This window comes from Pelodiscus sinensis, chromosome 17, assembly GCF_049634645.1.
Source record: "Pelodiscus sinensis isolate JC-2024 chromosome 17, ASM4963464v1, whole genome shotgun sequence".
NCBI classification, from domain to species: domain Eukaryota; kingdom Metazoa; phylum Chordata; order Testudines; family Trionychidae; genus Pelodiscus; species Pelodiscus sinensis.
This window is the reverse complement of record NC_134727.1, coordinates 34,073,771-34,087,193: the sequence shown is the minus strand read 5'-3', so window position 1 is coordinate 34,087,193 and position 13,423 is coordinate 34,073,771. Positions and strand designations below refer to the sequence as shown.

Sequence of the window (13,423 nt, the reverse complement as noted above, 5' to 3'; positions counted from 1 at the left end):
GCGCGGGAACCCGCCCGGTGCCCCTGGTCTGCTGGAGACGGTCTCCAGCAGACCAGGGGCACCGGAGCAGCTTACGAACGGGGCTCTCTGGCCCCAGAGCTCGCAGGTAGCAATCCGCTACCTCGACCTCCGGGGCGAGAAAGCCCCGTTCGTAAGTGCGGATCCGACGTAAGTCGGGGACTGCCTGTACCAGGTGTAAGGTGATGGGTAGTATTTAGGTAACCTCAAAAGGAAGCAAGCTGATATGTCAGGAGTGATGTGTAACTTGTTTATACCTGTGTATAAAGATGTGCCTTGGAGAGGCTGTCTTTCCTCCATCGGACTGAGTGGAGTCCATTGTCAGGGGTACATGGGTATAGTAGTTCAAAAGAGTCTGCTGACAACTATTTACTTACATTTATTTGACAATAAACCTGGTGCCTTTGATCCTTATTTTATAGTTTTTGGGGGGCTCTTTTGGCATTTGCTATATTGGCTACCTGCACAGAGCCAATGCAGCACATACAACTGACAGCACTGGACAGTGTGAGATATTTGTCACCGGTGTGGTGTCCTGACTTCTGACCACAAACTATAATTGGTATAAACTACAACATATCAACAATAGACTAAATCAAACAATCCTGATCACTTTGAAAATGTGCCAGGAGTTCAGTAAGGCATTTAATACACATCCACATGGGGAACTATTAGTTACATTGGAGAAGATAGGGATTAATAAGAAAACTGAATGGTGGGTAAGGAACTGGTTAAAAGGGAGATTACAATGGGTCATGCTAAAAGGTGACTGATCAAGCTGGAGAGAAGTTACTGGCGGAACTCCTCAGGGATTGATCTTGGGACCAACCTTATTTAACGTGTTTATTGTTGATCTTGGCACAAGAAGTTGGAGTGTAATAAAAATTGCAAATGATAAAAGCAGGGAGGCTTAGCCAACTCAGAGCAGGTCCAGAATATCATATAAGAAAATTGGATGACCTTGTAAACTGGAGTAATAGAAATTGGATGAAATTTAACAGTGTGAAGGGCAAGGGCAAGCATTGAGGGCCTAACATGTTATAAGCTGGGGACATAACATTGGAAGTGAGAGGGAGAGAAAGTCGTGAGTCTATTGATTGATCACAGGAGAACTATGAACTGCCAATGTGATGCAGCTGTGAAAAAGGCTAATGCAGGGCATCAGGTGAAATATTTTAATTAGAAACAGGGAAGTGTTAGTGCCATTATACATGGCACTAGCAAGACCTCATGTGGAATACTGTGTGTAGTTCTGGTCTCCCATATTTAAAAAAGATGAGTTCAACTTGGAATAGTTGCAGAGAAGGGCTACTAGGATAAACTGAGGAATAGAAAACAGATTTTATGAAAAGCCACTCAAAATGAGCTTGGCTTATGTAGCTTAACCTGAAGAAGACTGAAGGGAACCAGGATTACTTTCTGGAAATATATCAGAGGGACAACCCCTGGGCAGACAAAGGAGTTAGTTAAGCTTATAGTATAACAAGACTGCTTGCAATGGCATGTAGCTGACGTGCAACTGTTAGCAGAAAATATCTCCACTGGCTGCTATGGTTCTGATGGGGAGGGTTCTGATTACCACAGAGAATTCTTTGCCAGTGTCCAGCTGGTAGGTCTTGCCCACAGGCTCAATGTCTAACAAAATCACATTTGGGGGTGGGAAGGAATCTTCCCCTGAGTTTGATTAGCAGAGACTCCCGTGGTCTTTTCTTATTCTTCTGCAACATGAGGCTCAGGCTACGTGCAGGTTGAAAATGGTGGATTCTCTGGAACTTTAAACAATGATTTGAGGACTTCAACAACTCAGCCAGAGGTTAAGTTACAGGACTGAGTGGGTGAGGTTCTGTGACCTACAATGGGCAGGAGATCAGATTAGCTGATCATGATAATACCTCCTGACCTTATAGAGTCTCTACACAGGTTATAGGAGCAGTGGCATCCAATCTGCAATTTCCCCATTTCCCTCCACATAATGCTTTGAGAGACCCTTTACAGCAGTGGTCCCCAACCTTTTTGTGGCCAATAGCACATTCAAGTTTTCAGAAGAGTGTAGCGGACGCCAACAATTTTTCATGGCTTAGTTTGTATTTGTACATTAAATAATATTAAATATGATGGTTTTTGTATTACATAAAACTCTGCATTAATAAAAAGGGTGGATGTTCAAATATTGAGCAAAAAAAGCACCCTCCCCCACCAAAATCATGGCACCTTTAAATCTCACACTCCCCTTCCCCACCACCTGCTGTCTCCTCCCCTTACTCCATCAGCTCCCCTGGTGCCTGCTGCCCCCCAACCTCTCTCGCTCCTCTGCTGTCCTGACTCCTGCACTTCTCACTGCCCGGAGTCCTGCCCCCCTCCACCAGCCCTTCTCTCCCCCTTGTGCCTACTCCTCCAGTAGCTCCACTCTGATCATGTGAGCTATCCCCTTTCCTAACACCTCCCTCTACACACCTGCCCTGCCTCTCTCCTCTGGTGCTGGTCCCTCCCCTGCAGGTGTCTGCCCTTCTGCTTCACCCCCAGAATCCCCTGGCAACTGCACCCTCCTGGTGCCCCCCTTCCCTCACTGCCCCTTTGCCCTCTTTTTCCCTGATGCCCCTGTTCCCTCACAAATAATTTGCTCCATCCCCACCTTCCTCATGCCCACCCCCTTCTTTCAAGCCTTATCCCAGCAACTCCCCCTCCAGCCCCCAATGCCCTTACCCTCTCCTCTCCCAGCATCACCCTGTCCCCACTCCCACGGACACCTCCCCTACTGCCCTTTTCCTCATTGTCTCCACTTGGCGCCCTTGGCATTTGTCTCTCCTCCACCCTGTCCCTTGGTGCCTTTCCCTTTATTCTCCTGACTTGCCCCCCTCCCCTTAGCACAAGCCCTTCCTCTCTCACCCCTTCCCCCTATTTCCCCCCCCCCCACCTTCTGTCTTCCAGTTTGAGTCTGTGATCAGGCCCAGCCCCAGCTGCTTCCGTGATCCCAGACCATGTGCCAGGCCTGGAGCTGGGCCGCATGGTTTTAAAATTTAAAGTCCCAGCATGTGACATCATGGCATGCCAGGCGTCTCCCCTCTCAGCTGTTGCGTGGGCATTTGAACACGCTGCGCATGCGCTCCCTCAGATGTCTTGTGAACCTTGTGTCTCCCCTCTCAGCTGTTGTGCAGAGGGGGTGCATGAGACAATTGGAAGGAGCACATGCCCCTGCGCAACAGCTGAGAGGGGAGACACTGGTTTGCAAGACATCCAGATGTCTACAAGGAGTATTTTTTTTGCAAAATAAAATTTTTAAAGATTTTTTTATTTTACTTATTGCTATTTATTTAAAAAAAACCCAAACAGTGTGAAGACTAAGTTCATTTTCATAGTTTAACAAAGACTTTATTGCATAATCACTATTTTATTCATAAGTGCTTTAGAAACAAATATAGTCTATATACGTATATTGTGAAGGCACATTCATTTATACACTTGCATTCTAAAGCTTTTTTTCGTAGACAAACTGTGGAAGGCTGACTCTTTTCATGTTCAACTTACTTTGACCACATACAAAACTGTACATAACTAACATAATATAATGTGGAGTATATTAAAAGTGAGTAGTTACAGTAGAACCAGGGAGTTACTGTGTGCGGGGGAGGGGGGAGAGGGGGGGAGAGAAAGAAAGGTGATTTTTTTTTTTTAAGAGAAATCAGTCAGATGTACAAATGTGAAGTACAAAGTTTAAATAAAGAAAATAGTTTTTTATAAAACTCAGAAACGTGAATTTTCACCTCAGTTTCAGCAGGTTGAGCATATTTTCTATGATTTTTTTAAATTTCTCCTACTTGATTTCATTATGAAATATATTAGCAAAACATTAGCTTTCTAATTCCCATAAATACCATTAGATCTTTTAAATTACTTGACCAGTTTTAGAATGGGAAGTGTTGAAGTCTAAACGGGGTATTGGAATTCAGAGTTTAAAAACCAACATGGCTCCTTCTCCAGGATTCAAATGGTCCTCTTGAAACAACTGAAGCATTAGGAAGCATTAGATGAACATCTCTGAAGCAGTAAAGTATGACATGTATCACAAACACGCACAGGTTTAGGGTAGGATGGCAGTGCAAGTTCATTACTGGAACAAGTGTTGCAAAAGATGTCACCACAGTTTCTACAGTGATGCTACAAGACAGTTTAAAACATAATAAAGGTTGAGTAAGCATAAATGTGCAGTTTAACCTTTAACTTCAGCATGCAATTAGCAAGATGTGATAAGCTCCTGCTGGCACCATCCACTGCTTCCTCCCCAAATTAAGGGCCCACTTCCTTCCACTGAGAGAGACTATACAGCCTTCAATCTGGAGGCTATCTTTACAGCCGCTTAGCCAGAAGGGCCTATTTGTGTATCTTGAGGCATTTATTATTCTTTCAGAAGATTAAAAAACTGACTTTTAGCACTTTCACTTCTTGCTGCTTAGAAAAGGAAGCCACAATGGGAACTGAACTTAGTTTTTCCAAGGGCAGTGTATCATGCTCACAGAAAACTACAAATTCCTGATATCAAGCAACAGCCTCGAAAGCACACGCAAAATTCGGATTTATGAAAAAAAAAAAAAAATCAGTTTTTTTTTTTTTTTTTTTACAAACACATTCAGTTTCTAACATTTTTAAAGAACTTGTTCTCCCTCTCCCATCATATTAAAGGGGTAGATTATTACTCAGTAACATCTATTTTCTCTAGTTAGGGATGTATGACAAGATGTGGAATTAGAGACTTTTAAATAATACTTTTTCCCCCTGGCAAATGAGCTGGGCTACATTAGAAGGGAGATGCACCAAGTTATAATTCTCTTTCATTTACTGCTTTAACAAAAAACAAACAAAAAAACCCCCCACCACCAAGGTATTCTTCCTAGATTATCTACTGAAAACCACTACCTTTCTTCTTGAAATGGAGAACTCCTTCTCACATTGTTTACAGTGGGTTGCTTCATCATCTTTTAGCCAGGTATGACCCTAAAACAAAACAATCACATATGCAAGAAAGATCCATTCAGTTATGAATTACTTGGAGAAAAGATATGAAGTTGAAACTGGTTTAGGTTGCAACACTTGTAATTTACCACAGCCATAACTGCTCAATTTTAAGAATTACTTTCAGCATGAGGTCACGTAAAATAAAATATGTATAATACTTAATTTACATTTTCAAAAAGTGTATATTACCTTTAGTGCTTTATTTACTTCTTTAATATCTTCCATCTTCAGTTTGGATCTGGAAAATAATTTAAGAAGTTAGCTCCAATGTTAACATCAGATAAGGACTACTTTATAGATAAAATGTAGCAGTTCAGATGGAACTACTACAGGAAGGGGGGGTGGGGGAAGGTCCCAAACCCACAATCCTTATTTGTGCAAGTATAAAAAACCCAAAAATCATAGGTTGCCCAAAATCTGTGTATACTTTTTCCATACTTACTTTCTAAAATTCACACATCTGATTTATATAACTGGGATGCTCATTAACTGTAGCATATGTTATTGAGTTTGAAACCCCAACCTCATTTAGTTACATAGTTTGAGTTGTCAGAACTTACTGGCTAAGGTGTAGTCCCATTTCTTGTAGAGCTTGTTCCTGTTCTCCACAGATCTTCTCTAACTGCTGCTTCTCTTCTTGCAATTTTCGCAGTTCCTGTAATTAACACACTAACTCAGAGGTGGGCAATAATTTTTGATGGGAGGCCACTCCAAGATTTTGGAAAGTGATTCAGGGTCACACTATTCCAGGATATTAATGGAGGAGGTGCAAGGTGTGGGACAGAGGCGGGGTGCAGAAGGGAGCTTGAAGCACAACACTCAGCCGAGCCGCCGCAAGGGAGATTGGGGCGGGGCAGTGACGTACATGGCCAGGGGGTGGGGCTGTCTACGTCACCGCCCCCCCGTCCCCTCCCCCCGCCCCCCACATGTGGTGGCCCAGCTGAGGGGTGCATCACTCAGTGCCACGGCAGGAGGAGGAAGGGGGGGCAGTGACGTATACAGCCCCGCCCCTGGCCATGTACGTCACTGCCCCGCCCCAATCTCCGTTGCGGCGGCCCGGCTGAGAGCACAACACTCAGCCGAGCCGCCACGGAGGGAGGGGAAGGGAGCGGGGCGGTGACGTACACAGCCAGGGGGCGAGGCCAGTATGTCACCTCCCCCCTTTCCCTCCTGCTGTGGCACTCAGCTGAGTGCTGCGCCCCTCAGCCAGGTCGCCGGGGGAGCCAGCAGCACAAGGGGCTGTTTGGGCTGCCCCGGGGTGGGAGGGCGGTGATGTACACGGCCCTGGCCCCAGCCGTGTACGTCACCGCCCCACCCCCCCTCCGTCGCGGCAGCCCGGATGAGCAGGCAGCCCTCAGCCAAGCGCCACGGTGGGGGGGAAGGGGAAGGGAAAGGGGGGTAGGGAGAGACGGAGGGGAGGAGGAGGAGGAGGAGAAGAGAAAGGGAGAGTGAAAGGCAGGAGGGGGAGAAGAGAAAAAGATGGAGAGAGAGAAGCAGGAGGCAGAGGAGAGCTGAGCAGGGGGAGGCAGTAGGGAGGGGAGGAGAGAGAGAGAGCGGACGAGCGCTCAGGAGAGAAGACCTGAAAATCCCATCTTTTGACGGGCTAATTGGTTAGTTTTGAAATAACAGGCCATGGAATTCAAAATCTGTACCTCTGCTTTTCATGAGGAATAACACTAATTCCAAACCAGTTATTTAAAAATAACGATATAGTGTGGACTCTCTGGTGTCGCTATGTCAAACTAATTACTCCCCCGTGCTTCCTTGGGCTCCAAGTCCAAGGTAGCATGTCCACATTAATGGAGCCTGCCTTGGACTAATTTTGATGCTTCCCTGTAGCGAGGACACACTAGTTTGATTTTGTTAAATCAGGAGTTAATTGAAATTAGTAATTTCGAAATAATTTCCTAGTGTAGACATGGCCTAAGTGACCCTAAACTCCTCTTATCTGCGTTTTCCTGCACAAAGTAAGTTGAGTTGTTGGGCATTTTCCAGTAACAACTTTAGCAAGTGGGCAATCTGGGGAAGTCTATAGACATTAACTAGTTATTCAAGGCAAGGTGGGAAAATTTTGCACAGCTTCTGTTGACTTCATTTCCAAACTACAGATGTAATAGTGTAGTCAATTAACCAATAAGCAAAATCTTATAGGTTAATGGTATAGACTATAAGCATTTCCCTCTCCCTGCCAGGAAACTTTTTAGCAGGCTGGCCAGCAGCCTGGCTCAGTCCTGGTTGGTGCTGTGTCCGGGACCTATCCCTGCTGCAGCTCTGCATTTCAAATGTATTAAGAGCCAGGCAGGCAGACAGCACAGCTCAGTTCCAGCTCATGTTGGATCTGGGAGCACACACCTACCCTAGACAGGCACAGCTGCCACACTGTGCTGTTGCCTTTCTCTCAGAAGCAGCAGCATAAGCCAACAGGCAGATGGTCTGCAAGGGAAGCTGTTTTTTAAACTGGCTCCCCTCATGGGACCAGCTCCCACCTGACAACCCGCGCTGCTGCCTCTGATACACTGGCTGCCAGCCCCACCCCCGGGGACTAGAGAACAGTCGACTAACCGTTAAAGTTTCATGAGGTTACCCGACTATTCAATTAACCGATATTTAACATCCCTATTCCAAACCACTCACCATGAGCCCAAAATACTTACCTTTTTCAACCCTTCCATTTGTTGCAGTTCTGTTTTTAGCAGACTAGTAGTATCCTTCTCTTGATGTAGCTCGCCTTGCAGAGTCTGTCTCTGTTCTTTTTCAGATTTTAACTCCTTCTCTAGAATTGAGCTGTTAAAAAATACATTTTGGTTTTAACAGAAGCTGTTTTCATAATAAAAGTTAAGAAAAAGAAAGGCAGGAACAGTTGTCCAACTGAGGGCAAAACTGGAAACATTGTCCTCGGAGGTAGGAGGAAGAGACACCTCTTAGCAACACAGAGATAAAAAAATTATGTTCAACAATCTTTTTCTTTGGTCACAGCAAGTGTGGGTTGGAGGAGTTGTGGAATTTGTATTCAGTTAGGTTTTCTTTTTCCTACATATGTATGAATAAGTATTGAACATACAAACCATTACAAGTCAGAGTATATGCGCATGCGTACTTAGCCCCATCAGTGAAATCCTGGAAAGACTTGGATAAGAATTGGCAGCACAGTGGGATATGCATTTGGTATTAATTCTAGACCCTTTTAATGCAGTAAAAGCTTGTTTCTTAATTTGAGCACTGACTCAAAGTGAATCAGATGGGAACAGGATAAGCCACAGAAAGGAGCAAGACAGCATCCCATAAAGCTTCCAATCCACAATCAATTTAAAAACTTTTGGAGGCTACTAGGGGGCTGTGTCCCTTGCTCGCTGCACTTGCCAACCCCCATCTCACAGGGGGTAGGCAATCCTGGCTCTCTTCACAGCCACCTGGGAGGGCTGGGCTACGGCCATGCCAGCCCAGGTCCCTTCTCCCTCCCCAACCCCCGGCCAGCCCAGCCCTCTCTCTCCCCCCAACCATAGCCCCTCCTCTGTCGGCCATAGTGCGTACCAGGCCGGCTCTACCCCTGGCTGTGTGCATGCAGTGCTCCGTGGCACAGCAGCCTGCTGGGGTGGGGGAGGCAGCTGTTGTCCTGACCTCTCCCCTGCGTGGTCCCACCTGCGCTGCTCACTGCCCCAGCCCTGCCCGCCGAGCCCAGGGCTGCCTGTCTGCCCACCAGAAGCAGAAGGCATGGAGCAGACAGGTCAGTGTGGCAGCTCGGGGGCGCTCTGGCAGCTACGGGAAGTGCAGCCTCTGGGGAGGGTGAGTCTCCGCAGAGGCAGCTGGACTCCGGGCAGTAGGGCACCATGCTCCAGTTCCCCAAGAGTCTGCTGCTGCACATAAGCGCAGCTGGGAGCCCAGGGCTGCTGTCCTAAGCACCGTACCCTCCCCCCTTCTGCCCCTGAGCGGTCATGGCTGCAATGTGGGGTCTTGCTGGCTACTGTGGGAAAACAGTGAGGTCAGGCTCAGGCTCAGAGAGGAGGAAGAGGGGAGAGAGGGAGAAGGCAGGGGGGACATAAGAACGGACATACTAGGTCAGACCAACAGTCCTTCCAGCCCAGTGTCCTGTCTGCTGACAGTGGCCAATACCAGATTTCCCAGAGGGATGGAACACAACAGGTAATCCTCACACGATCCCTCTCCTGTCACCCAGACAAAATCAGAGGCTAGAGACGCCATTCCTACCCATCCTGGCTAACAGCCATTGATGGACCTAACCACATATAGCTCTTTTTTGAACCTTGTTAAAGTCCTAGCCTTCACCACATCCTCTGGCAAGGAGTTCCATAGGCTGACTGTGCGGTGATGATATCACTCTGTCACCCCCTAGGAAAAAAATGTTTTACCAGATATATCTTATCTCTAACAGGATAAAGCAGTGTCCATGCATATAGCTAGGAGCTGTAAGGATCCTAGTTTGAGATTTTCTATGCGAGTAAAAGGAATCAAATATTGGTGGGTGTATTTGTGGGAGGGGAGGCATTTGCAAATTTCTAATTAATCATATAGTTCTGTGTAACTATACTGGGTTGCTGTCTTTAAGGAAGCTGTCCAAGTTCTCTGAAGGAACTTTGATAAGTAGGATTCAAGGCCACCCATATAGCAGTGAATAAATCTCTCTCCACAAACACACTTTCCATTCAGCTGAAGCTCAGAGTTAAGAAAAACAAATGTATTTCTAGATTGGCTTATGAGAGTGGTACCATTCTTAGGACTCATTCAGGGACACTAATCTTGTTGAAGATAAACAAAATCTTCAGTCCTAGAACAGGATGTCAGGTTGTTTACTGCAATTCTGAAGACATGGAGGCAGATCTTTACCCCTCCCAAATCCCATTTGTGCCACTCCAGCAGCACAAAGGGGACTGAAAATTGCCTTAAGGCAGCAGCTGAGAATTACCTTATGCTAGGAAACTCATCTGGTATAAAATGCCAGGCTGAATGTGGGTCTCCTTGGAAGCTATTATTCACTGGCACAAATTAAAGCAGCTTGAAAATGACAAGTAGACTTGGGCTACTTTTTAAAACTAGATGTCTCAGTCCAAATAGGGGAAAGAGGGAAATGGTACTTTTACTACTGCTATCATACAACTTTGAAGAGTAGTGTGCTAATAAATTACAAACAATATTTTCTGATGTATGGTCACACAAGTGTTCAGGTTGCCAAGGCAGACCTATTAGAAAATGAAGAGACATCTAAAAATGAAAGGAAAGGAAAGTGAAAACCCTACAGTTCGATCTAAAATTTGATGGTTTATTTAGCACAGGGTTAGGCAATAATTTTGGGGTTGGGGGGCACACAATGAATTTTGATACATGGTCACTAGTCAGCTCCACCTTCGGAAGGGGCAAAGCTTGGGGTGGATGTGATGGGGTTGGGGACTAGCCTCCCCTCAGAGTTATCTGGGTCTGGAGGCTTTGAATGTAAAAACACAGCAAAGGGCTCATGGGCCTACTACTTTCCTTGTTGCCTGGCAGCTGCCTGGGGTTGCTGTGACTAAAGGGCTCATGGCTCTGGCTCCTGTCAGGGTATCACAAAATACTAGAACTGGAAGGGACCTCGAGAGAACCAAGTCCAGTCCCCTGCTTTCATGGCAGGACCAAGCATGGTCTAGATCAGGCATGTCCAAAGTCCGGCCCACGGGCCAATTGCGGCCCGTGTTCCGGTTTAATACGGCCCCCCAGGTAATATGGCAATATCTATCTTTTATGGCCCCCAACGAATCCATATGTATTGAGATGAATACATTGTAAAATCTCAGTTAATGTCAGTTGGTCTAAATCAGTTATAAATATATTTGGACACAACATGTATACTTGGTGTTATGTTCCTGTTCATATTTTTTGAACTTAAAAGTTGACAGACAAACTCTATTACCAATAATATGTAATGTACTTTACAATGTTCCTGACATATATTTCAGCTTCCTGGATTTTTTTTTTAATCTGGCCTTCAGATATGAAAGGCAGAGTGATTTAACACCTGTTTAGATTTGTCATCCATGTGACGAAATGAAAAGTATGCCGTTTGCAATAAACTTTGCATAAAATAGTTAATTTGTGTTTAATTTTAATGGTTCAAAGAATGTCAGGCAAAATGGTCGGCCCTCACGCATGTTCACTTCATCAAATCTGGCCCTCTTTGAAAAAAGTTTGGACACCCCTGGTCTAGATCATCCCTGATAGATGTCTATCCAACCTGCTCTTGAATCTCTCCAGTGATGGAGATTCCACAACCTCCCTAGGCAATTTATTCCAGTGTTTAACCACCCTGATAGGTAGGAAGTTTTCCCCTAATGTCCAACCTAAACCTCCCTTGCTGCAGTTTAAGCCTATTGCTTTTTGTCCTATACTCAGAGGCCAAGGAGAACAATCCCCCCACCCCCGCCCCGTGACACCCTTGTAGATACCTGAAAACTGCTATCATGTCCTCTCTCAGTCTTCTCTTTTCCAAATTAAACAAGCCCAATTCCTTCAGCCTTTCCTCATAGCTCATGTTTTCTAGGCCTTGAATCATTTTTGTTGCTCTTCTCTGGACCTTCTCCAGTTTCTCCACATCTTTCTTGAAATGTGGTGCCCACAACTGGACACAATCCTCCAACTGAGTAATCAACGCAGAGTACAGTGGAAGAATGACTTCTGGTGTCTTACTCACAACACTCCTCTTAATGCACCCCAGAATCATGTTTGCTTTTTTTGCAACACAATGTCACACTGTTGACTCGTATTTAGCTTATGGTCCACTAGGACTCCTAGATCCCTTTCTGCAGTACTCCTTCCTAGACCATCACTTCCCATTCTGTATGTGTGAAACTCATTGTTCTTCCTTAAGTGGAGTCCTTTGCATTTGTGCTTATTAAACTTAATCCTCTTTACCTCAGACCATTTCTCCAGTTTGTCCAGATCATTTTGAATTATGACCCCATCTTATCAGTTGCGTCGTTCCTGAGAACCACGCATCATTTAAATAGGGTCCTGTTGCCTGAGCTGCTGCCTGGAAATTCAGCAGCACGGGCAGCAAGATAATAATAGAAAATGGCCAGATGCAGTCTGTGGGTCAGATCAAAATGCAAGGCAGGCTGGATCTGGTCCCCGGGCCACATCCTGCCCAGCCCTGATTTAGCACATAGCATTTGGTGCGACATTGATCCCTTATGCTCAAAAACCTGAAGTTATTATAACAGATGCCTCCATTAAGTGCATTATTATATGAATTACACTTGTTAAAACACCTGGAATGCTCAAAAACATCCTAATGTACCCTTTCCCATTCTTTTGTCTGAATGATTCCCATTAAGTCTGTAAGCCTTTTGGGTCAGGTATTTATCTGCAGAAGAACTAGCACACTCCCTGATGGGAAAGAAGTTAGTCGTTCATAGCCTTTTGTTATGAAAGAGGCAAAGATGCAGGTTTAATCTATTATTAAAGCATCCATTCAGCATCTTACCTGTGTACATACATAAAGTTAATGATTGCAAATAAATAGTTCTTCATGGATGGTAAATTATTACTCTTTACCACTGATAGAGAAGAAACATAAATCTTAAAAAAATTTAACGTCTTTCATCTTCTTTATATTAAAATATTACAGAAGTAAGCAAAGTACCATTGACTGTCCAGCTGTGAGAGTTGTTGCTGAAGCGTCTCAATTCTGCCATCAAACTCTTGCTTCATCTTCTTGTTTTTACCTTCTACTATCTGCTTAGCCTGTTCTGCCTGCTGCAATCTTAAAACAAAAAAAAGATGGGTGGTGCATTTATTATAATCAATGCACAAAATATTTTTGAGTACACATGATACTTTTTAAATATTCTATTGTATCACTGTATAAAAATGGGTGCAACTGAAAAGGAGTATGCACAGCAATAGGACATTTAAAGCTCTAGCTCATCCACAGAGGTAGTGGGCATGCCTTAACTGAGTGTATGCAGAATACATTACACATGCAGTATGTGTTGTGGGCCAGATCTACATGTATAGGGGCAGAAAGAGAAAGAGGGAGGTCAGCAGGAGACCTTGACACATAGGGCAGAGGATGGTGTGGTGTGAATGGCTGGAAGCTATGCAAAGTTTGGGGGGATGGGAGGCAGTGGAGGGGGGGAAATTTAGCACATACTGCTGTGAAACGTGGGCAGAAGTGGGTCTGTTGAGACAGCCACAGGGAACCCCCCTCCCCCATCACACTGGTCTCTATTACCTAGTTTCCCTGTTCTCATCCATCAGAATAGTCTTATTATTCTAATGCATCAATGTGGCCTGTCACAGACTGACTGGCAATTTCTGCAAAGACTGGAGCTCGGGAGGAGGAAGGCTGTGAAGCTGGACCAGGGAGGCAGCCTATGAGGACAGAGGCAGGCAGCAGAGTGTGTCAGAC

The 13,423-nt window shown here is 45.1% G+C and overlaps 1 protein-coding gene across 5 annotated transcripts in view; it reads right to left on the bottom strand.

Moving 5' to 3' along the window:
- Nucleotides 1-3,361: 3,361 nt before the first annotated feature.
- Nucleotides 3,362-13,423, bottom strand: part of RUFY1 (RUN and FYVE domain containing 1) — a 44,930-nt gene continuing 34,868 nt past the window's right edge. For all 5 annotated transcript variants that reach the window (XM_075900505.1, XM_075900503.1, XM_075900506.1 and 2 more), the window contains exons 13-18: nt 12,656-12,775; nt 7,683-7,812; nt 5,589-5,683; nt 5,218-5,266; nt 4,930-5,007; nt 3,362-4,173 (exon numbers count right to left, since the gene is read on the bottom strand). In XM_075900505.1, the coding sequence (XP_075756620.1) occupies nt 4,030-4,173; nt 4,930-5,007; nt 5,218-5,266; nt 5,589-5,683; nt 7,683-7,812; nt 12,656-12,775 (616 nt within the window). In that variant the 3' untranslated portion in view covers nt 3,362-4,029. The remainder of the gene's footprint in view (nt 4,174-4,929; nt 5,008-5,217; nt 5,267-5,588; nt 5,684-7,682; nt 7,813-12,655; nt 12,776-13,423) is intronic.